This window comes from Nicrophorus vespilloides, unplaced genomic scaffold (genome assembly GCF_001412225.1).
Source record: "Nicrophorus vespilloides isolate i.1.1-1 unplaced genomic scaffold, Nicve_v1.0, whole genome shotgun sequence".
NCBI lineage: Eukaryota > Metazoa > Arthropoda > Insecta > Coleoptera > Silphidae > Nicrophorus > Nicrophorus vespilloides.
Genome location: NW_017099933.1, coordinates 318844 through 337431, shown reverse-complemented (window position 1 = coordinate 337431; position 18588 = coordinate 318844). Strand labels below are relative to the sequence as shown.

General features: G+C 32.5%; 7 protein-coding genes across 10 annotated transcripts; 5 read left to right on the top strand and 2 right to left on the bottom strand.

The window, feature by feature from the left end:
* Positions 1-454: 454 nt before the first annotated feature.
* On the top strand, positions 455-2224 carry LOC108566120 (tRNA (adenine(37)-N6)-methyltransferase-like). Its single transcript, XM_017925842.1, has 5 exons — positions 455-704; positions 765-1082; positions 1142-1561; positions 1612-1834; positions 1888-2224. The coding sequence occupies exons 1-5, from the start codon at positions 616-618 to the stop codon at positions 2071-2073; spliced, it is 1236 nt and encodes a 411-aa protein (XP_017781331.1). The 5' UTR covers positions 455-615; the 3' UTR covers positions 2074-2224.
* A 193-nt stretch (positions 2225-2417) lies between these two features.
* On the bottom strand, positions 2418-4641 carry LOC108566168. Its single transcript, XM_017925935.1, has 3 exons — positions 2847-4641; positions 2658-2792; positions 2418-2599 (listed from the first exon to the last, which is right to left on the bottom strand). Exons 1-3 carry the CDS (start codon positions 4479-4481, stop codon positions 2510-2512), a joined length of 1860 nt encoding a protein of 619 aa, XP_017781424.1. The 5' UTR covers positions 4482-4641; the 3' UTR covers positions 2418-2509.
* A 31-nt stretch (positions 4642-4672) lies between these two features.
* On the top strand, positions 4673-5550 carry LOC108566169. The gene is made up of 3 exons (XM_017925937.1): positions 4673-4958; positions 5012-5140; positions 5199-5550. Exons 1-3 carry the CDS (start codon positions 4818-4820, stop codon positions 5349-5351), a joined length of 423 nt encoding a protein of 140 aa, XP_017781426.1. The 5' UTR covers positions 4673-4817; the 3' UTR covers positions 5352-5550.
* Positions 5551-5869: 319 nt separating this feature from the next.
* LOC108566150 (protein RTF2 homolog) lies at positions 5870-7232 on the top strand. The gene is made up of 5 exons (XM_017925899.1): positions 5870-6049; positions 6111-6290; positions 6349-6561; positions 6734-6901; positions 6961-7232. The coding sequence occupies exons 1-5, from the start codon at positions 5981-5983 to the stop codon at positions 7171-7173; spliced, it is 843 nt and encodes a 280-aa protein (XP_017781388.1). The 5' UTR covers positions 5870-5980; the 3' UTR covers positions 7174-7232.
* A 14-nt stretch (positions 7233-7246) lies between these two features.
* On the bottom strand, positions 7247-10769 carry LOC108566148 (protein pigeon). The gene is made up of 11 exons (XM_017925895.1): positions 10606-10769; positions 10006-10413; positions 9706-9956; positions 9335-9653; positions 8972-9285; positions 8534-8917; positions 8318-8479; positions 8042-8256; positions 7774-7988; positions 7516-7722; positions 7247-7460 (listed from the first exon to the last, which is right to left on the bottom strand). Exons 1-11 carry the CDS (start codon positions 10667-10669, stop codon positions 7315-7317), a joined length of 2685 nt encoding a protein of 894 aa, XP_017781384.1. The 5' UTR covers positions 10670-10769; the 3' UTR covers positions 7247-7314.
* A 261-nt stretch (positions 10770-11030) lies between these two features.
* On the top strand, positions 11031-15376 carry LOC108566149 (protein phosphatase 1A). 2 transcript variants are annotated; one of them, XM_017925896.1, is made up of 10 exons: positions 11031-11120; positions 11175-11456; positions 11865-11977; positions 12032-12310; positions 12368-12584; positions 12670-12919; positions 13300-13417; positions 14413-14512; positions 14580-14634; positions 14768-15375. In XM_017925896.1, the coding sequence occupies exons 3-10, from the start codon at positions 11923-11925 to the stop codon at positions 14780-14782; spliced, it is 1089 nt and encodes a 362-aa protein (XP_017781385.1). In that variant the 5' UTR covers positions 11031-11120; positions 11175-11456; positions 11865-11922; the 3' UTR covers positions 14783-15375. The 2 variants fall into 2 exon arrangements, with proteins under 2 accessions (XP_017781385.1, XP_017781387.1); XM_017925898.1 differs by lacking the exons at positions 11031-11120; positions 11175-11456 and adding an exon at positions 11539-11704 and having other exon boundaries at positions 14768-15376.
* A 762-nt stretch (positions 15377-16138) lies between these two features.
* LOC108566141 (beclin 1-associated autophagy-related key regulator) lies at positions 16139-18420 on the top strand. 3 transcript variants are annotated; one of them, XM_017925885.1, is made up of 7 exons: positions 16139-16441; positions 16672-16786; positions 16845-17161; positions 17223-17401; positions 17454-17784; positions 17842-17935; positions 18189-18420. In XM_017925885.1, the coding sequence occupies exons 1-7, from the start codon at positions 16143-16145 to the stop codon at positions 18345-18347; spliced, it is 1494 nt and encodes a 497-aa protein (XP_017781374.1). In that variant the 5' UTR covers positions 16139-16142; the 3' UTR covers positions 18348-18420. The 3 variants fall into 3 exon arrangements, with proteins under 3 accessions (XP_017781374.1, XP_017781372.1, XP_017781371.1); XM_017925883.1 differs by having other exon boundaries at positions 17842-17968; XM_017925882.1 differs by having other exon boundaries at positions 17842-17986.
* The last annotated feature ends 168 nt before the right edge of the window (positions 18421-18588 follow it).

Here is an 18588-nt window from a genome sequence, read left to right as displayed (position 1 = left end):
AAATGTAATTTGCTTTTGAAATATGTTTCAAAATTTATTAATAATATTTAATAGATTTATTACTTTTACATTCATGATATCAGTATTTATTATAGATAACCAATCGTACACTTTTTTCAAATCTTAACAGATTTTCTCATATTCAGACATTAAATCTGTTTATTTAATATTTTCTTGTTATGAAATAATTAGCATTACATAACTAAGTTACACATAGTTACATTAACAATTTATTGTTTAGTATAATTAATTACAAGTACTAACATATGTTGAAAACATTTTTTTAATTTATAATTAAATTTGAATATTAATAAAACAACAACATTTAAAAAATTAATATAAAAGTTATTAAATAAATAAATTATAAAAATGCAAATAGGAATAACATTCAAAAATTTGCTTTTGATGTATATTCCAATGTCCATGAATAAATATGTATTTGTTTAATTGTTATGTTATATTATTTAATAATAAGAATAAGCATAATATTTTGTGGATATTTATTTGGTAACAGCAATAATTTAGAGAAATCAGACTTAATGATTATTATTTCCCAAGGAAAAGAAAGATGGTGGAAGCGTATTTGAAAAGGTGTCTTTCTGCATAAATAAGTGTATGATGGCTGCGTCCATGGACCCCGAGAAACATATTGAGTGTTTAATGAGCCAGTTAAAAACTGCAAGAAGCGAAATTAACAATTTGAGGTAAGAATCAGACTTTAATTTCTTTGGTAAATATTAGTTTTAACCTCACTACATTGACAGGCAACAAATAAAATCCTTGACACATGCTCATCGAAAGGATTGTGAAGAGATCCAAAGGAAACTGACAAATTGGAAATGCACAGATTGCTTGAGCCGGGAAAATCATGGTCAGGGTACAAGCACTGCCAACAAGGATGAAGATGCAGATTTAAGTTTGAAATATATAGGAAAAGTCTATACTCAATTCCCTGAGAAGAGGGCAACACCAAGGCAACCAGGAATATGTCCAGACTTAATAGCTAAGTTGACTTTAAATAATGACATCCTTACTAATCCCGAACATGCTTTGGAAGGTCTGCATGAATATTCTCATATGTGGTATGGATTATCTTTAGTTTAAAGTGAAAGCTCTATTATTTTTTTTAAATATAATTTAGGATACTTTTTCATTTCCATCGAAATGATTCTACACATGTCAGAGCCAAAGTTGCTCCTCCCAGACTTAATGGATTGAGAACAGGAGTATTTGCAACAAGATCCCCACATAGGCCATGTCCCATTGGATTATCTTTGGTTGAAATAAGTTGCATTGTGGACAATACAATTTTCTTCACAGGAGTGGACATGGTTGATGGAACACCTGTATTGGACATCAAACCTTATATTCCCCAATATGACAATCCTCATGCAGGTTTTCCAAGTGATAATACTCCTATTTACCAAACCAATGATGTGTCAGACCAAGAGGATTTAGAAGAAGAAAATGTAAGGATTATGGATGGTGATGAAAATGGTGGACATTATGATGGAAACACCAGTATTCAAAACTCCAGTGTAGAAGAATCATTTTATAACAGGTAAAATACCATTATTCAATTGTTTTTGATTTCTTAATGAATTGTCTTAGATCTAATTCAAGAATTGGGGAAAGAGAAGCACCAGATGGAGAAGAAGGTGAAGAACCACCATCTAGATCAATAAATGCAACTGACAGGGCAATGGCAGCAACAACAACATCTAACATGTCTGTGAGGGTACCAAATTGGATTGATCAACCAAGATCACCACAACCAAAAGTTCTCTTCAAAGATTCAGTGCTGGCTCAATTCAACGCATATTCAAATGCTGAGGTAATTATCCAACATTTAAATTACATATTATTGAACTAATATATTTAATGCAGGCTGAAGAAAAGATACGGACCATAAGACAAATACTTAAAGAGGACCCTCGTTCCGTTTATTTAAGATCTCGGCTTGGTAGCAACTGTTATGTGTTTAGGATAGCTTCGTTGTACGTGTCTTGCAAGTTCAACGATGAACAACACACGGTGACGGTCTTTAAAATATCTGAAATGTCGGATCCATAAATGTTAATCACACGGTATGAAAGTAGCCTTCAAAATTATAAAAATATGTGTATGTGCATTTAATGTATTGTGATCTCTACTGTTTTATCTTTTTCTATCTGTCATAGGTTAAGGATTTTATGCATTGAAATAAAGATGGAATAGCTTAATTAAAACATCTGATTATTTATTTTGATTGTATTAACAATTTATTAATATTTTCAATATTCGATTAAGTTACAAAGAAAAAAACAAATTAAAATGAAGTATAAATATAATCAAAAACAACCACATTCATAAAATACATATTTACAATATATTTCAAAAAGAAATATTTACATAAAAATAAGTTTTATTATTCCCTATAAAAACAAATACAATAAAGCTTCTTAAATCGGTATTATTTACAATATATAAAATGCTTTGTCCTTTGTGCTCACTAAGATAAAATTTTGTATCATTTGTTTACTTCTATTTCCAATTCGTGCTTATCAATTTCTGCACACATTTTGTTAAATTCATCTTCCCACTTTTTAGCAGCAATTTCCTGAAAAACAAAATGCAAAAAATTAAAATACTTATCAAATATTATTTCAATAAATTACTTCTGCTATAGTCCTTTGATCTTTCTTCCTTCTTTTAATCCTCTCCATATCATCTTCTGGTTCTTCCTCCTCTTCTACCTCCACAAACCTCGCGCGTTTTGGAAATTTCCTACCATAACTAGCTCTTGGTGGTGCCTAAATTAAAAAAGAAGTTAATAATTTAATAGCATTATTTAAAGGTATATTTACCTTAGGTTCCGTTTCCAAATCTTCAAATAATCCAACCACAGGCTGAGTTGCCAAGCTGTCATCAACAGTGGTATTTTGAACGTCAATTGTGTTACCTTTCAACAAATCTTGCTTCTTAGTTGGTTCAATAAATTGAGCAAATATATTCCTCTTTTTAACTTCGAATCCAGTGTACCGCGTCGGTTTTCCCGTATTTGGCACATTCTCTTTGTCAGATTTATCGAATCCAAAATGCAAACTAGAATTCTCATCAACATCATCCTGAGATGCTGAGACTGCATCATTGTTGTTCCACAATCCCAGTGGTCTCCGTACTTTCTTATTTGAATTTGCTTTATTTACAATTGGACTATTACTCACTTTTTTGATAGGACTTAATTGGTCAATATCAAAAAGCGAACAGTTAAAACTTTCCTCATTTGCTGCACCACCAGTTACATAATCCAACATTGATTTTTGCTTCAATGATTTTTTGGTATTCTTACCCTTCTGGAAACTGTTCTCAATAATTGTGGAATTTATTACAGCATCCTGGTTATAAATTGGAAGATTTGAATGATTGGTAGTCATATATCTGGGACTATTGCGTACTATAAAATTAGGCCTCCATGGGCTATTCATAATATTGCTACTGATGATATTTACTTCAGGAACTTTAAAAGTATTATCTTTTGGAGAATTACATGCTGTGCCATTTGAATCCTCCCTGCAAGTATTACTTGAGGTATCAGAGAAATTTGGTAATGAATAACTTGGATGAAAGCTTATATTTGTACCCACATTATCTTCAATATTACTAGGGCTTTTGCAAATAATATTTTCTAAAACTACAATTTGCTTAGGTGAATACTTATTACTTTGTGCATTAGATTCATTAATAATACTTGTAGTAGTTACTTCATATACTTTATTTTCTTTTTGTATTAATGCATCTGGACTGTTATTGGAATTTCTTGGTATTTTCTTCTTTATTTTCAAGTCTTTTGAAGGATGTATCTTAGAGTTTTGTTTTAAAATTTCTGGACTCTTATTCAACTTTGTTGGTGTCTTATTCTTTACTTTTGAAGGATACACCTGTTTCAAATCACCTGAGCTATTAGTAGACTTTGTTGGTGTTTTATTCTTTATTTTCAAGTTTTTTGAAGCATTTTGCTTCTTGTTCACCTTCAAAGTTGACTTATTGATGTCAGTTTTAAGCAATTTCTGTTTGTTGGTTTCCTTCTTTTTAGTTAATACCCTTTTCTTTTCCTTTTTCTTAATATTTTTCATATCCTGTTGTATATCTTTATCAAATTCATTATCTGATATGTACGATGCATTACACTTCTCAGCTTTCTCCACTTCCTTAAGATCGAATTCAAAAACATCATTTACTTTGTTCTCTCGAACCAGTGCCACTTCCCTTTTGTAGATTGGAAGATTCTTTGCCTTGGCTTGAGGTGTCGATTTTCTTAACGTAACTTCTGCATAATCTACTGCATTTCTTTTGCGTTTGGTCTTTAAAGGAGAAGTTTTGTTTACACTAACCTTCTTTTTTGTTAATTGTGGTTTGTTGTTAGTGGACGATGCGATATTACTCTTCCTACTTCTGGTAGTAACTTTTGTGTTCGACGTGCTTCGAGTGACTCTACCCATTGTCTCTTAGACATTGAAACAATTAATGTAAAGATATAAACTTTTCGATGTTTAATAATAAAACTAAAGCAAATAAAACTGTTTACTAATTTATCATTCAACCCATTCAACCATACTTAGCAATGGTGGACGTAACCAGCGCCAGGGGGCTATACGCAGCATGGCCAACATTGCAACATATGTAATTTCAAAGCAAAAAGTTACTAGAAATTAGTTGTCTGTTGAAATGTCTTTTCTTAGATAAAGATGTAAAAAAAAAATCCAAAACACGGTAGTGATATGAATGTTATTTAGTACTGCGATCTTGAATTATATGATCTTACATCCAAAGACAGCATGGGGAGTTATAGAAAATGTATTATGACTGGTTTTATTTGCAGACTTTGTTCTGAGCACAAAAGTATTGTAATACATTTATACAGTCACAGAGCAAAATGTTTGGGACTCATTGAAAAACTGAGCCTACTACCAATTTCTGTAAGTATTAATTAACACCACCATGCTCAATACTAAATCAATTGACTTTCTAGATCAAAGTAACAGACAAGCTTCCCAAAACCATATGTGAATCATGCATAAGAAATGTCTGTCGTCAGTATGAAATGGTTCAGCAAATGACCAGAAACATAGAGATTGTGGTGAAGCATAGAAAGTATCATGTATGTTTATAAATAGTATATATTAAATAATAATTTTAATCTCCCTTTATTTTCCTAGGTAAATGGTGAATGTCCAGATGATTGTCCTTTAAAAGGTGCAAAAGCACTTGCTAATTCTGTTGGAAGATCTGATCCAGGACCAAGTAACAGACCACCAGGTGATCCTGATTCAAGACAAGAACCTTCAGAAAATAAAGCTGTAAATCCATGAAGCTTTAAGTGAAGGTCTTTTGTCAGGAAGCAATTATTTAATTAAGAATATTCTTTAGTTTGTTTAAAAAAATGTATATATAAAATTAGACCAAAATATTATGCTGTAATTGGTTTCCATATGAAATTAGAATTATGTCAGGTTTTATTTCTTTATTTATTAATTAATATGTTGTAATAAACATTCTTTATAGACGTAATATTCTTTCTTTTTTTTTCAATTATATATTATTAATCATTTAAATAGTTAAAAAATACTAATTCAAATACTGTTCATGTATTTTTAAGTATTATATTTGTATTAATTTTAAATTTGGTACGAAAGAAAATAGTTCTATACTTCAGAAAAAATCAAAAAGTAAACTGAAGATTTAGTAAATAAGGACCGTAAACATATGGAATGATGGTAAACATAATAGAAAAAGGGTCGTAAACATTGCAAAAAATAAATAACAAAACTAACATATTTTATTTATTTTTAGTTGGCAACAACTCATCAAAAAATGTATATGACCAGTGATCATATGGCACATGTCAAAAACATAAATACAACCACAGTGAACGTTTCATTGTTTGTTCATCTCTTCTAATATCTTCATTTTTTTTAATAGTTATAAAACTTAATACAAAATGGGTTGTGATGGTGGAACTATTCCTCGCCGTGATGAGTTGGTTAGAGTAAAAAAGAAGCCTGAAACTGTAAGTATGACAATTTGCGCATTACTTTACAAATTAATGGACGATATAATTTCATTATTAGAAAGACAAGGATTCGGAATTAGCTTTCCAATGGAGATGCTGTGCTATAACACAGCAAGTACTGGAAAACCCTATTGTTGTTTGTGGTTTGGGTCGTTTGTACAACAAGATTGCACTCATTGAGGCATTATTAAACAGGGAAACTTTACCTGAATATGCGAGACACATTCGGTCATTGAAGGTAATTATTTTTTATTTTATTACATCAGAAACACTTAATAATGTATTTTTTTTATAAGGATGTGAAAAATTTGAACCTAACCCCAAACCCGGAATTCAATGCTAATGTTGACAAGAAGGGTAACTCAGTTGATAGTAGAGGAGCACCTTACATTTGTCCAGTCATTGGTCTTGAAATGTCTGGAAAATTTAGGTTTGTTGCATTATGGAGCTGTGGATGTGTATTTTCTGAACGTGCATGGAAAGAAGTTCCTACTACTATTTGCCACAAGGTAAGTTTGTTATAAAATTATCACTTTCTTAACACTTTGAACACATGAACATAAAAAATATTTTGTTAGAACTTATATCTTACTGAGAGTAAATGTGTTAAGATAGAAAGAAATTACATTTTTGTTAAAGATTTATTTATTGTACATTTGTTAATATTGAAATTATATTTAGTGCCAACAATCCTGTGATGAATCTGATATAGTTATAATAAATGGAAATGAAGATGATGTGGAACTAATGAAAGTTCGCATGGAAAGTAGACAAGCGAAAAATAAAAAAGTTAAAAAAATCAAACCCAAGGTTGAAGGTGAAGAAAAAGTGGAGAAACAACCAAAAGTCGTAAGTATTGTATTGCATAATAAATAAATAGTTTACTAATATTCTTTTATCGAATGTAGAAACCATCGACTTCAAAAATTCTGCCATCGAAACGACTAGGAGCTGTCGAGAAAGCCGTAGAAGATGAAAGAGTCAAGAGATCAAAACCAGATTACAGCGTTGCTAATGATCCAAATGCTTCAGATGTATACAAGTCCTTGTTTACATCTCATAAATCGGAAAAGGAGCAAACTAGAGCACATTGGATTACATACAATCCATTTTATAACTAACTTTTTTTTGTTCATATTTTTTTAATATAACGACAGTTGAAGTTTAATTTAAGAAAATGTAATTTATTTAAAATTAATGAAAACGTAAATAATTGGCACATTTTTTTTATTGCACTATGCCGGATATATTTTATCTTATATCTAATCTAAAAAATCTTCAGTTGAAGTTACTGTAGCCTCAATGAGTAATCCAAAATCCAGATCTGCGAGACTAGCTTTAGCAGTTAAGAGATCAAGAAACGTGTCAAGCGGAGATAATCTGTCTGCCGATGGAAATGCTGCTAATCCTAGAATATAAATCGATTTTTATGTAAATTGTACAATAAACCCTACAATCCGTACCTAATTGATTTTTGCTTTTCTGTAAACCTTGACCTCTGGAATTTTGTCCTTCTACACCAGATAATATGTTCATTGCATGTTCTCTAGCCCTAAGCATAAGACTAATGGGATGATTCCATTGGTTCATTAAGCGTTTGGCCCGAGAACGAGGTAACAAAGATAATAGTTTTAGCTTCCTTTGGATTCCTATTTTAGAATCGTCGATATCTACAAAAGGTGTTTATATAAGAGAAACATTGAATTGAAGAATTCAATTACCGGCCATAATTATTTTCATCACATCAATTTGTAGTTCGAACACGTGTCTAAGAACGTACTGCAGGAATATGTTAAATCGTAAAGTCCTGTAACCTAGGAACGTGAAGAAGGACGTGAATCCAAGAGGAAGTGGAAAAGCAATCGCTTCTGCAGCCAAATAGTATCTTTCCAAGACCACATACAGTATATACCTCTTTTCCTCTGGAAGTTGATCTCTACAAATCGCAATTTAAATATAAACAAAAAAAACAAATGATTCAAGGTATACATAAAAACAAATCCTTTATCGTGCTCGTATCTTGCGTCATACGTAGCAGCTTTGCATAGAATTTGACAAAGTAATCTGGATTGTTCTAATTGCGCTGCGATGTATCTTGTAGCAACTGCGTGCACGTGCATCGGCGTTTGAGATTGCCATTGGAAGCGACTCATCTTGTTCTCTGTACTTTGTTTCAGCAAATGCATGCTTAACTCTCTTAAATTCTAAATGCAAATCAATCAATCAATTAAAGTATAATAAAAACAAAAACGATCTACAACAAACCACGGAAATTATATGTTCCTGTTTACTAGCTGTGCAGCTCTCCGTTTCATAAAACGGTAGAGCATCACTTTGGCTCTTCATCGTGGATAAATCTGCTGTTGTGGATAGAGAAAGAGAAGATCCTGGTGACATAGGCGTGCTTGAGCGTGATAATGCTTCCGGCTAAAAGTAACTCAGCTGTTTGAAATAAAAGTGGTTATTAATTTTTCAAAATACCTGATAACAAACTAAAGAAACCAGCAACTTTTCCACGACTTGACTGGGTTTAAACCTTTGCTTTCCCTTGGTATTTTTTACAAGAATCTCCCAAAGTTTCACCCAAAGATCAACTCGATATGGAACTATCCTCTGTTGCGGCGATAGTAACATCATCGAGGCGTTCCAAAGAGCGTCTTGCGATAGGCTCACTATTTTACCATTAATTTCGGTTTCCACGTCGCATCCAACGGGTTGACTGGATACCGGTAATAAATTAATCAATTGGCTAGCATCGCATGGAAGATTTCTTTGGACAGAAGCGTAAGCGCTTCCCAGCAAAAACTCTTTGAGCATTTGGGGAAAACCCAAGCTTACAGGTTTCTCAACTTGTGACGATATTAACTTAAAAGTTTGAATTAAATTAGTATGAAGCAAGTTAACTTTTAACATTATTACCTCGATGGCCACGTCCATCTCTCCTTGATGAACCAGAAGATAATGCAATATCGCAAGTTTATTATCCAGAGTGGTTTCGCTTTTGAACGTTTCGATAAGCTGAGTAGTTGGAACGTGCAGATCTATGACATCCAAAGTAGTTAAATTCAGTACTGAATATTTCCCGCATTTGATAAGTGGCGTCAGGCACGTCTTTGATATTTCGTATTCGGGCAGCAAAGGATGTGTTGTTATATGATTCGAAGGCTCGTGAATCATAGATATATCCAAAAGCTGCGTACAAACTCCAGGGATGAAAACCATCATATGATCATCTAACATTTAATAATTAGTTTTTGCGTATTATGTACAAAATATGTTTACCGTAAAGCTTGAAGAGCGGTCTAATAGTTTTAGCTTCTTTCCAAGGAATACCAGGGATAACACAATGCAGAACGCAACTTTGATGAAGCACCGTCACGGAATATGCAAAATGAACAGGAGAATCATCGTCATCTTCCAAATTCTTCGCAGGTTGAACCGGTTGGTATAAATAGTGATGGCATATGCAGACTATACCGCTTGAATCGGTCAGTACCATGAGATCTAGAGAGCAATTATGAATGCGCAAAGGCACTGTATCATCTTCGTAGAGGTTGCAAACGGTCGTGGTGAGATGCGGTAAATTCAACGGAATGTTCAACTAAAAATATATTATGTGAATAGAGAAAAATGAAAATTTTAAATTGTTTTACGACGCTTTCGTGTGGTAGATCTTCATGGAATTGTAAGCCTGATAGAGTTGGAGACACCTTATGCAAAGTAGTAGGATCGGGATCATCTCCTTCCACCAAACTTTTAATTGGTTTCCTATAATGAATGTAGTACAAGGTTTGATGGACTGCATCCCATTGAGCCCAAATGAAGACTCTCAGCAGAGATTCCGCCAAGAAACTTTCGATGTTAAACTCTTTGGCAAGCGGTTTCAATTTGTACTGGAGGACACCTTAAAGGAAATAATCTTAATTAAGATTAATATGTTTCTTAGAACTTACATTCTTCGTGTATAAGAAGTAGGAATTTATCGGTTTGCTTCTCGTTCAGCACTGAGTGTTTCTTGTGTAAAAACTGGATCATAATCTGTTTGGATCTTTCAATATGCATGGGACATAATACATTTTCAGAATCTGTTAGTTTTAATAGAGTCGGGGTATAAACAAAACATCCTTCATTATCTTCATCTGGATTTTTGGTGACAAAACCCATAATTGTGCGATCAAAATTGATGGATGCTTGGACGACATTAGTAGGTTCCTCAAAAGTGTGAAGCATCTTCAGACTATTATCCGCGTAACTGAAGAGACCCAAATTTGTACAATCTCCTTCCTCCCCCGACTCCAACCAGGCGAAAAGGAGACTTCCATCCTGTTCCTGTCCAAGCAAACGCCATTCCTTCGCTTCAACTATAACAATAACATTGCAATTAGAGTTTAAATATTCAAAATTTAATAATTAATTGTTTCAGTGCGCATGTCTCTATTTACACATTAAATCGATATAGCTGTTATCAAGAAAATATAGATAAATACGTTATTTCTTTCACAAATTATTTTTGACTTGTTTCAGGGTTCCTTTGTTATTAGTATATTTGTTACCTTTTTCTTTGTTGTTCAACGCTAGTAGACATAGTTTTCCTACGAGATCGTCGACGGAAACCATTTTAAGCGCAGGCCCCTACCCTTTCTGTGACAGAGTTTCCGCGCTTTTCCGACCCAAATACGCGCGCGTGGAAATTCCTATGGATCGAACGGCGTCCGCAAACTCAGTACATTCATACGACTTGGTATCACCGTGACCACGGTGCCCCATGCGCATTCTGAATGAAATCATTGATAACACTCCCCATTAAGTCAACAAGTAATAAACCTTATATTTACGTTCTTATATATTTCCTTTGTTGAATATTTATACCATTATATAAATAATGAAACAATTAATTTTATCATAACCTCCATATGATGCATAATTAAACAAGTTCGTTAGATTTAATCCAGAGATATATTTTTTTATATTCATAAATCTTATTATAAATTATTATTATCGCCTTGAACTTGGATATTCAAAATTCAGTCTATTTGGTATGGTGGGTTGCATTACATCAAACGAATCTGTAAGTATCTAAAATTTGTTTATTGTAATCAATTAATAAAGTGCACTTCAACAGGTAATATCTTTTAATCAATCACTGGTTATAAATGGATACTGATAAGTTAAATTAAAAATTTGCCAGCACGTTGATTGGTCGATGATTACGTCAGCTTCGATTGTCTATTTATAACGACGGGCGCTTGCGCCTCTCCAATATCGTCCATTCTATTTCCCACCAGCCAAATGATGTTGACTTGTTTTGTTTACGAAACAGTGAGATATATTTGTATTATGTAAAAACAGAGGATTACTTACAAGAATACAATAACAATTAGTGGAACTCGTTAGATAAATATCAGTAAGTATTCGACACTTGCAACAAAGACCATTCATACATCCTTCATACTCTACAAACGTCTTCTGAACCCATCACACTCCGAATTTCCAGCGCCAATTCAATCCGCCTGTTTCTCATTTTTCTTGTGCTTTACCGTCGCGTTGTTGATTTGAAGTTTTATTGGAAACCCTGGCATCTTTTATATTTTGCTTATTTGTTTTTTATTGGTACGGTAGTTTATCATTATCGCGTGCGATAACAGTTTTCAGGTAAGCATTGAAAAACGATGGACTGTGCTTTTTGTCGTGGCCTAAAAAAATTTTTTTTTTTAGAATAGTGTGCTCATTTGTTGTTGTCAACAAAGTGCTGTCAAAATTCTTGTATAATTTGATTGATTTGATATTTCTATTATATAAATATTTTTTACAGATATGTCCATATAACTAAGTATGAAGCTACACTGATTCTGAGAACTAAATAGTTAGCAATGGGTGCATTTTTAGAGAAACCAAAGACAGATAAAACCCTGGAACATGGGGAAGGTAACATTAATTTATACATCTTAACTACTTGTTTACATTGCTTCCCATTTTTAGGCAATGGGCTACGCTATGGGGTGGCCAGCATGCAAGGTTGGAGGGTTAATATGGAGGATGCTCATATGGCCAAGACAAATTTAGGAGGCACCTTGGCAGATTGGTCATACTTTGCAGTATTTGATGGGCATGCAGGGGCACGTGTATCTGCCCACTGTGCTGAAAACCTGCTTGATGCCATTGTAGCTGGTGAATTTCAGGAAGACGTTATCAAAGGCATTCATAACGGATTTTTGAAATTGGATAATAACATGAGGGAACTTCTTGAAGTCTCTTCTGGTAATGATTATTAATTGTTATTTATTTTACGTTTTTAATCATATTTGTGTTATTCAGATAAAAGCGGTACTACAGCTGTATGCGCTTTCGTTTCGCCTCGGCAAATTTTCATAGCGAATTGTGGCGATTCCAGAGCGGTGTTGAGCCGTTCAGGTAATCCAGTTTTCACCACTCAGGATCATAAACCGAATTTACCGCTTGAAAGGGCTCGGATTATGGATGCAGGCGGGTCGGTGCTAATACAGAGAGTAAATGGAACTCTGGCTGTTAGTAGGTAAGTGATCATGTTTGTGATGTATGCATCATCTATCGAATGTTTAATCTATATGTATGAGCAAACCAAATTACGTTATCCACAGGGCATTAGGGGACTATGTCTATAAAAATGTGAAAGGCAGAGGCCCTTGCGAGCAATTGGTATCACCGGAACCGGAGATTTTCGAGATCAATCGCGATGAAGAGGAATATGAGTTCATGGTACTGGCATGTGACGGTATCTGGGATGTCATTTCCAATAAGCAATTGTGCCAGTACATACACTCGCGCTTAATGGTCACGGATAATCTTGAAGAGGTGACCAGTGATGTCATAGACACCTGTCTGTATAAGGTATGCATGTTTTTATTTTTAAATTTTCAATCTAATAATTAAAATGACTCATTTCAAATACAATAGCTTAGTTAATCATATTATGACTTATAATCAGCAGAGAAACATATTTCAATTTTTTGTCCATAATTAATTTCATAAATCAATCACTTGTGAAATCTTACAAAATATTTGAAATGTTATAAAAAAAATATTTTTATATGGTTTACAATAACTTGCTTTAAAATTCATTAATCACCACTTGTATATAAATTAGAGATTATATATTTATATTGAACTGCATTTTAAAATTTTATTCTATTTAGAAAAGTTATATGATAGAAAGACTAGTAGATACCATCAAAATGAAACATATTAAAAGGATTCTATTTCTCATTTAGGGAAGTCGAGATAACATGAGCATTGTCCTAGTAGTATTCCCAGGAGCACCGAAGCCCACCCCTGAAGCCATCCAAGCAAACAAGGAGCTCGAGGCTAACGTGGAGAGGCGAATGAAAGGTTGTTTAAATATTCTATCTTGTCATGAAATGTAACTTATTTCCTCTGTAGATAACTCATTTACACCAAAATTTCATTGTAGAAAATAATCTTATTCTAGTCTAATACCAAAAGTATATTCATTGAACTTCAAATGTGATAACACGCAATCTAAACGCACCACTTGATAAGCAATATTTTAAAACAAATATTTTTCTCCAACTTATCATCTATATATATACACATAAATTCCTACTCAGTAGGGATGACCAATGGGCCAAATACGCAACATACAATCATCAATTAATATTTAAAAAACTGCCCTTTGATAGAGAATAATGTCTTTCCAAGATCACCAATTTTCCACAAGTGTTCTCTACTCGACACAATTTTTTTGATTTTTTTTCATTATTATTAATTGACCAATTACTTAATGTGATGACAATATTATTTACATATAGGTGATACAAATATAGTTATGGGGTCGCAACATGGCATTTATTATAATTGGATAGATTTATTTTTTAAAACTCGTTTTTAGAAAATTTTAAAACTCCCCATCTTATAATAATATAAAAATCTAATATATACAGTAATAAAAGAAAAGAATTTAATAATTTAAAAAATAATTATATTTAACTGAGGAAAAAAAATAAAACGACTTAACATTATCGATTAATTTATTTTAATCGCACCGCTAAATTATTCTTCAAGCGAATATACAAATCGTACATTAACTTAATTTCCATACATATCCATGTCCTATTAATCTTTCCTTACGCAGTATAAATGTTTTGTTAATTAATATTTAAGTCAGTTTGTTTTTATAAATGGTAGGTTTGTCGATGATTTATTGTTGTATTTAACATTTGGGAAAGTTTTGGATTCGTTTCAATAAATCGTTTGGAAAAAGCATAACACCGTGTAGTCCGATTTCTGGAACTGTTTCTATTTTAGTTTGTTTTTTTTTTAATTTTCTGTTACTATTGTTTTTTCGATACTTTTGTTCTTTTCAGAAATTATCGACGATGTTGAGTATAGGTGTCGATTAACAAATTTCGTGACAATCATGGAGCAACTCAGCAGCGAATTCGATCCTGATCTTATCCAAGAAAAGTAAACACTTGAAAACATCCACCAACTTTGTTGCATATATCTTATACGAATATTATTCTTGTTTTAGATCGTTATTTATTCATAGGACTTTCAAAGAGCTTTGTCGAGAACATTCTGACAGCGTAAGTTTTTATGAATGTGATACAGATTTTTGATCGAATAAAATCACTTGTTAATTTTATGTCTCAATATTAATTATTTGATCAGTCTCTTTGATTATTTATTAATTAGAACATATTTGTTTTCATTTTTCAGGATTTGGATGCATAGAGGTATTATTTCATTTTCTCTCTTTTTTGTCTCTCGTAAAGCAGACGTTTCCGTACAGCAGAGTAGTCAGCAGCGTTTACATTTTTAAATGTACATTTCCTCTCGAGGCTTTCCCTTTCTGTCGTTCATTCATTATTATTATTATTGTTGTTTTATGTTCATAACCGATGTAGATTTTTTCGTGTCATCTCATGTTTTATTGTCTGTCTCCTCAAATGGTGTAATTTCGCTGGCGATGTTTGTTGTATGTTTAAAACATAAATGTTTGTAAATTCGGTAAAAAAGAAATGTGCTATTGTTTCCAAGTCATCTCGCATTTCCTTTTTTATTTCTTCGATTTTTTTTATTATTTCAATGTACAAAATATGTTTAAGTACAAGAGGCGAATTGCCGTTCATCGGGCGTGCAATGGCATTCTATTTTTCAAAATATCATGTATAGTTGTAACTATTTGTAATGTAAAATAGAATATAAACAAGATCACCTTATAAAATAAATCGAGCTAAAGTTTACAAATGAAAAACAAACATTTTACTCATTATTTTGCTGAGCATCCCTCTCTGTTCATTTCTAAGCTAATATCTTCAAATCTTAATTATATATTTATTGCATCATGTAGATACATATTTATATATACTTACAATTATAATTATATAATAAATTTACTTTCATAATTTATATTTTTCTTCATATTTTCAAACTAACGAAAAAAATTGATCAGAAATCTTTTTTTCATGAATTAATACATAATGATCAATCTTTTGTAGTATAAGATATAAATGCCTTTCCTTTATTATTCCTATTGCAACCCTTAATAATATTAAATTAAATAATAACTTTTTTTTATATGTTACAGTAAAAGTACGTAGTAAGATAAATTTACCAGCTTGTTTGGTAAATGTGAGTTTAAATCTGAAATCAGCTTCATATAAGCTGAAATATTCCTATTATTTATATCTATGATAATAGCATATATTTTCTCATTTAGTTCTCATTCTATTTGTAACTACAACTTAGTGTATTGTTTAATTTACAAAGTTTTTTTTATTAAATATAGATTTATATCAATTTATTATTGACATAAATCTTTTTCGCCCTATTTCTATGTTTCGGGTTTATCGGCACCCACAAATTTTGTTGGTTTTTGGGAATCGAACCAACGACCTTTCGTATCAGATTTTCTTTATACAGGCAACTAATTTAGAAAGTTATTAACTTCATATCTCCACTAAGAAGAACTTGGATTAATGACTACTCAGACTACTTTAGTAAATCCATTTATTTCTACTAAAATTCAAAATTATCTTTTGGTAAGGTGATAATTTTAGGGTGAAAAGTAACTATATTGACCATCGTTGTTATGATGGTATTCCTGATGATGGTTAAACATAAATACTCCGAGACACTGACCAACACTGACTTGTTTTCGACATCAACGCACAACAGCTTTTATCGTCATACAGTATTTGTTATGGCGACGAGCAGTTCAGATGAGAGCACAGCTCCCAAACATTTTATACTGTCTTCATCTGCGGACAGTGGTAGCCGTCTCGATTTATATAAATCGAAATGTCCTTTATGTTGCAATTTGAGTAACATGTTTTACTGTAGAGAATGCGTTCGAAATGGAGTTTTCTTCTCCTCAAATTCATACAATAAGTAAGTAGAAATTTTACATTTCTTTATCATGTTTGCATCCCAACCTCTCTCATCTACTTTCATTTTCCTGTAGATTTGTTTATAAATAAAAAATTAACTGTCAGATCAGCTGGATACATCATTTGCTTTCCAACACATAGGCGTAACATACATATTTTTAAATAGGGGCAAATCTAAATTTAAAAAAAAAACAACTGCTTGAAAACATATATTAATTTCTATATAATTAGTAATTATAGCTTTTCCACCAAACAATTGCAACTTCTCCAGATGAAGTCAGACAGGAAAGATTTAATAACTGAATACTTGCAAATAATTGAAGACAGGCAAAAATATGAAGAATTGGTAATAACTATTTTAAAATATATATTAGAGTTTTATATTTAAAGATTTTTAATTGTAGATATCAGATGTGAAACTGCGCAGGGAACGTATTCGTATTTATAAATTGACATTGGAAGAAAAACGCAAAGAAAAGGAAATAGATCTGGCCAGGCTCAAGGAACTGAAGGATAAGAACAAGAATCTGGTTAAATTTTTACCCAAGTATGCATATCAGGTGGATAAGTTAGAAACAGATGTTTTAATAAAGAAGGAGAAAGTTGTACAACATAATGACAACTTTAGCAAGAACCATAAGCAATTGAAGAAAATTAGCAGACATCGCATTGAGCAAATAGTACAATTCGTTTTTCCCATCGAGCGAATCCAGCCTAAAAGGTAATAATTGGAAGGAAAACGTAATAATCAAAAATGATATAAAAATTTGCGTTATTTTCAGCGTTGACACTGAACTAATTGGTACAGATGATGTGGTCTCTGCAATAACTGAAGCTGTTTACACAACACATGTGAATGGGGATAGGTGGGTGTACACAGATAACTCCAGTGAGTTGCAATATTCCATTGTAGCCCCATTGTTACCTGGTTCAGGAAATTTTGAAGCTTATAATATTTGGGGTAAGTTTGATGCAAGTTTAGGCTAATAACATTTAACTTGATTATATTTTAGTTACGCAAACGAGAGGCGGAGTACCTGCAAATTCAACCTCCCAAGAACACCATCCAGCTTATAGTATAAGCGCAGCCCTAACTTATACTGCGCAATTATTAAATGTGATCGCATTCTATTTAGATATACGATTACCATATAAAATGATTTATAGTGATTTTTGTACAAACGAAATGGACAGCGCTACATTTTCTCGCCGGGTTTCTCGCCTCAATGCTAACGCTCTTCACTTATGTTACTCGCAGAATGTGGATCTAGATAGTTTAAATCCGGTTCAAAGTTTGCATAACATTTTGCAGCTCATTGATGCAAAGACTACAGACCTTGGGAGGCATGCTTTGTTCGTAAATTTTACAATATCGATTTAATCGCATTTTATTTATTTAAGGTACGGGCCATTTCAAGTGGATTGCAGAGTTGCAAATGCGTTAGAAAAACAGATTGGTTCGAGTTTACAAACTGGTGAAGACTCTGATTCTGAGGAAGGTGACATCTTCCCATATGAATGGGAGGCGGTAAGGCGTTCTATTAAAGTATGTTCTGTAAAGCATAAATTATTATTTACGGACCTTTGACCGAATTAACGTATAAATATCCTAACGAATGTATGTTAGATTGAGACATTATTTTTCTAAAACGTCTGACCAAAACACAATTAAGAAAAAGTGAATCAGTAATTTATTGGTTTACGTTGACTATATTGACAATGATGATAAATATTAAACCTTTTTATAGGTACCACATGTGGAATTACCTGAAGCATCTCCAGGTCCAATGAACTCAACTCAAACGTTGAGCACACAACAAGGCCAAATGAATAGTATAGCTGGCGGGCTATATACCAGTGCTGCTAGCGGTTTAGCCTCCATTTGGAGAGGCTTCACTGGCAGATAGCTTTATTTGCAATATTTTTGACATACTCCTCGTTATTAGTCAATTTTTATTTTACTATTACAACTATATCTAATCTCAGTTAATTTTAAGTATTTAACATTTATTTTTCATATATTCAACTGTTCCTTCAGTTTATTTTATTTTTATATTATAAAGACAGTTCAATGTCAGGCGCGGTCCGTCCATGGATGCGGCTCATGTATAGCATCCATGCACATATGGTTTATGTGGCGCCATGTAT

Bases quoted from the DNA above. Each gene is read 5' to 3' on its own strand.
- LOC108566120 (XM_017925842.1), top strand. From the start codon at position 616: ATGATGGCTGCGTCCATGGACCCCGAGAAACATATTGAGTGTTTAATG. The intron at 705-764 runs GTAAGAATCAGA...CTACATTGACAG, and splicing joins AGCGAAATTAACAATTTGAG to GCAACAAATAAAATCCTTGA. The intron at 1,835-1,887 runs GTAATTATCCAA...TATTTAATGCAG, and splicing joins ACGCATATTCAAATGCTGAG to GCTGAAGAAAAGATACGGAC.
- LOC108566168 (XM_017925935.1), bottom strand. From the start codon at position 4,481: ATGGGTAGAGTCACTCGAAGCACGTCGAACACAAAAGTTACTACCAGA. The intron at 2,793-2,846 runs GTAAATATACCT...TTTTTAATTTAG, and splicing joins ATTTGGAAACGGAACCTAAG to GCACCACCAAGAGCTAGTTA. The intron at 2,600-2,657 runs GTAATTTATTGA...TTTGTTTTTCAG, and splicing joins ATCAAAGGACTATAGCAGAA to GAAATTGCTGCTAAAAAGTG.
- LOC108566169 (XM_017925937.1), top strand. From the start codon at position 4,818: ATGGGGAGTTATAGAAAATGTATTATGACTGGTTTTATTTGCAGACTT. The intron at 4,959-5,011 runs GTAAGTATTAAT...TTGACTTTCTAG, and splicing joins TGAGCCTACTACCAATTTCT to ATCAAAGTAACAGACAAGCT. The intron at 5,141-5,198 runs GTATGTTTATAA...TTATTTTCCTAG, and splicing joins TGAAGCATAGAAAGTATCAT to GTAAATGGTGAATGTCCAGA.
- LOC108566150 (XM_017925899.1), top strand. From the start codon at position 5,981: ATGGGTTGTGATGGTGGAACTATTCCTCGCCGTGATGAGTTGGTTAGA. The intron at 6,050-6,110 runs GTAAGTATGACA...TTTCATTATTAG, and splicing joins TAAAAAAGAAGCCTGAAACT to AAAGACAAGGATTCGGAATT. The intron at 6,291-6,348 runs GTAATTATTTTT...TTTTTTTATAAG, and splicing joins GACACATTCGGTCATTGAAG to GATGTGAAAAATTTGAACCT.
- LOC108566148 (XM_017925895.1), bottom strand. From the start codon at position 10,669: ATGGTTTCCGTCGACGATCTCGTAGGAAAACTATGTCTACTAGCGTTG. The intron at 9,654-9,705 runs GTAAAACAATTT...ATATATTTTTAG, and splicing joins ATCTACCACACGAAAGCGTC to TTGAACATTCCGTTGAATTT. The intron at 8,480-8,533 runs GTATTTTGAAAA...AGTTACTTTTAG, and splicing joins TTTCTTTAGTTTGTTATCAG to CCGGAAGCATTATCACGCTC.
- LOC108566149 (XM_017925898.1), top strand. From the start codon at position 11,923: ATGGGTGCATTTTTAGAGAAACCAAAGACAGATAAAACCCTGGAACAT. The intron at 11,978-12,031 runs GTAACATTAATT...TCCCATTTTTAG, and splicing joins AACCCTGGAACATGGGGAAG to GCAATGGGCTACGCTATGGG. The intron at 12,585-12,669 runs GTAAGTGATCAT...CGTTATCCACAG, and splicing joins GGAACTCTGGCTGTTAGTAG to GGCATTAGGGGACTATGTCT.
- LOC108566141 (XM_017925882.1), top strand. From the start codon at position 16,143: ATGATGGTATTCCTGATGATGGTTAAACATAAATACTCCGAGACACTG. The intron at 17,162-17,222 runs GTAATAATTGGA...CGTTATTTTCAG, and splicing joins GAGCGAATCCAGCCTAAAAG to CGTTGACACTGAACTAATTG. The intron at 17,402-17,453 runs GTAAGTTTGATG...ATTATATTTTAG, and splicing joins TGAAGCTTATAATATTTGGG to TTACGCAAACGAGAGGCGGA.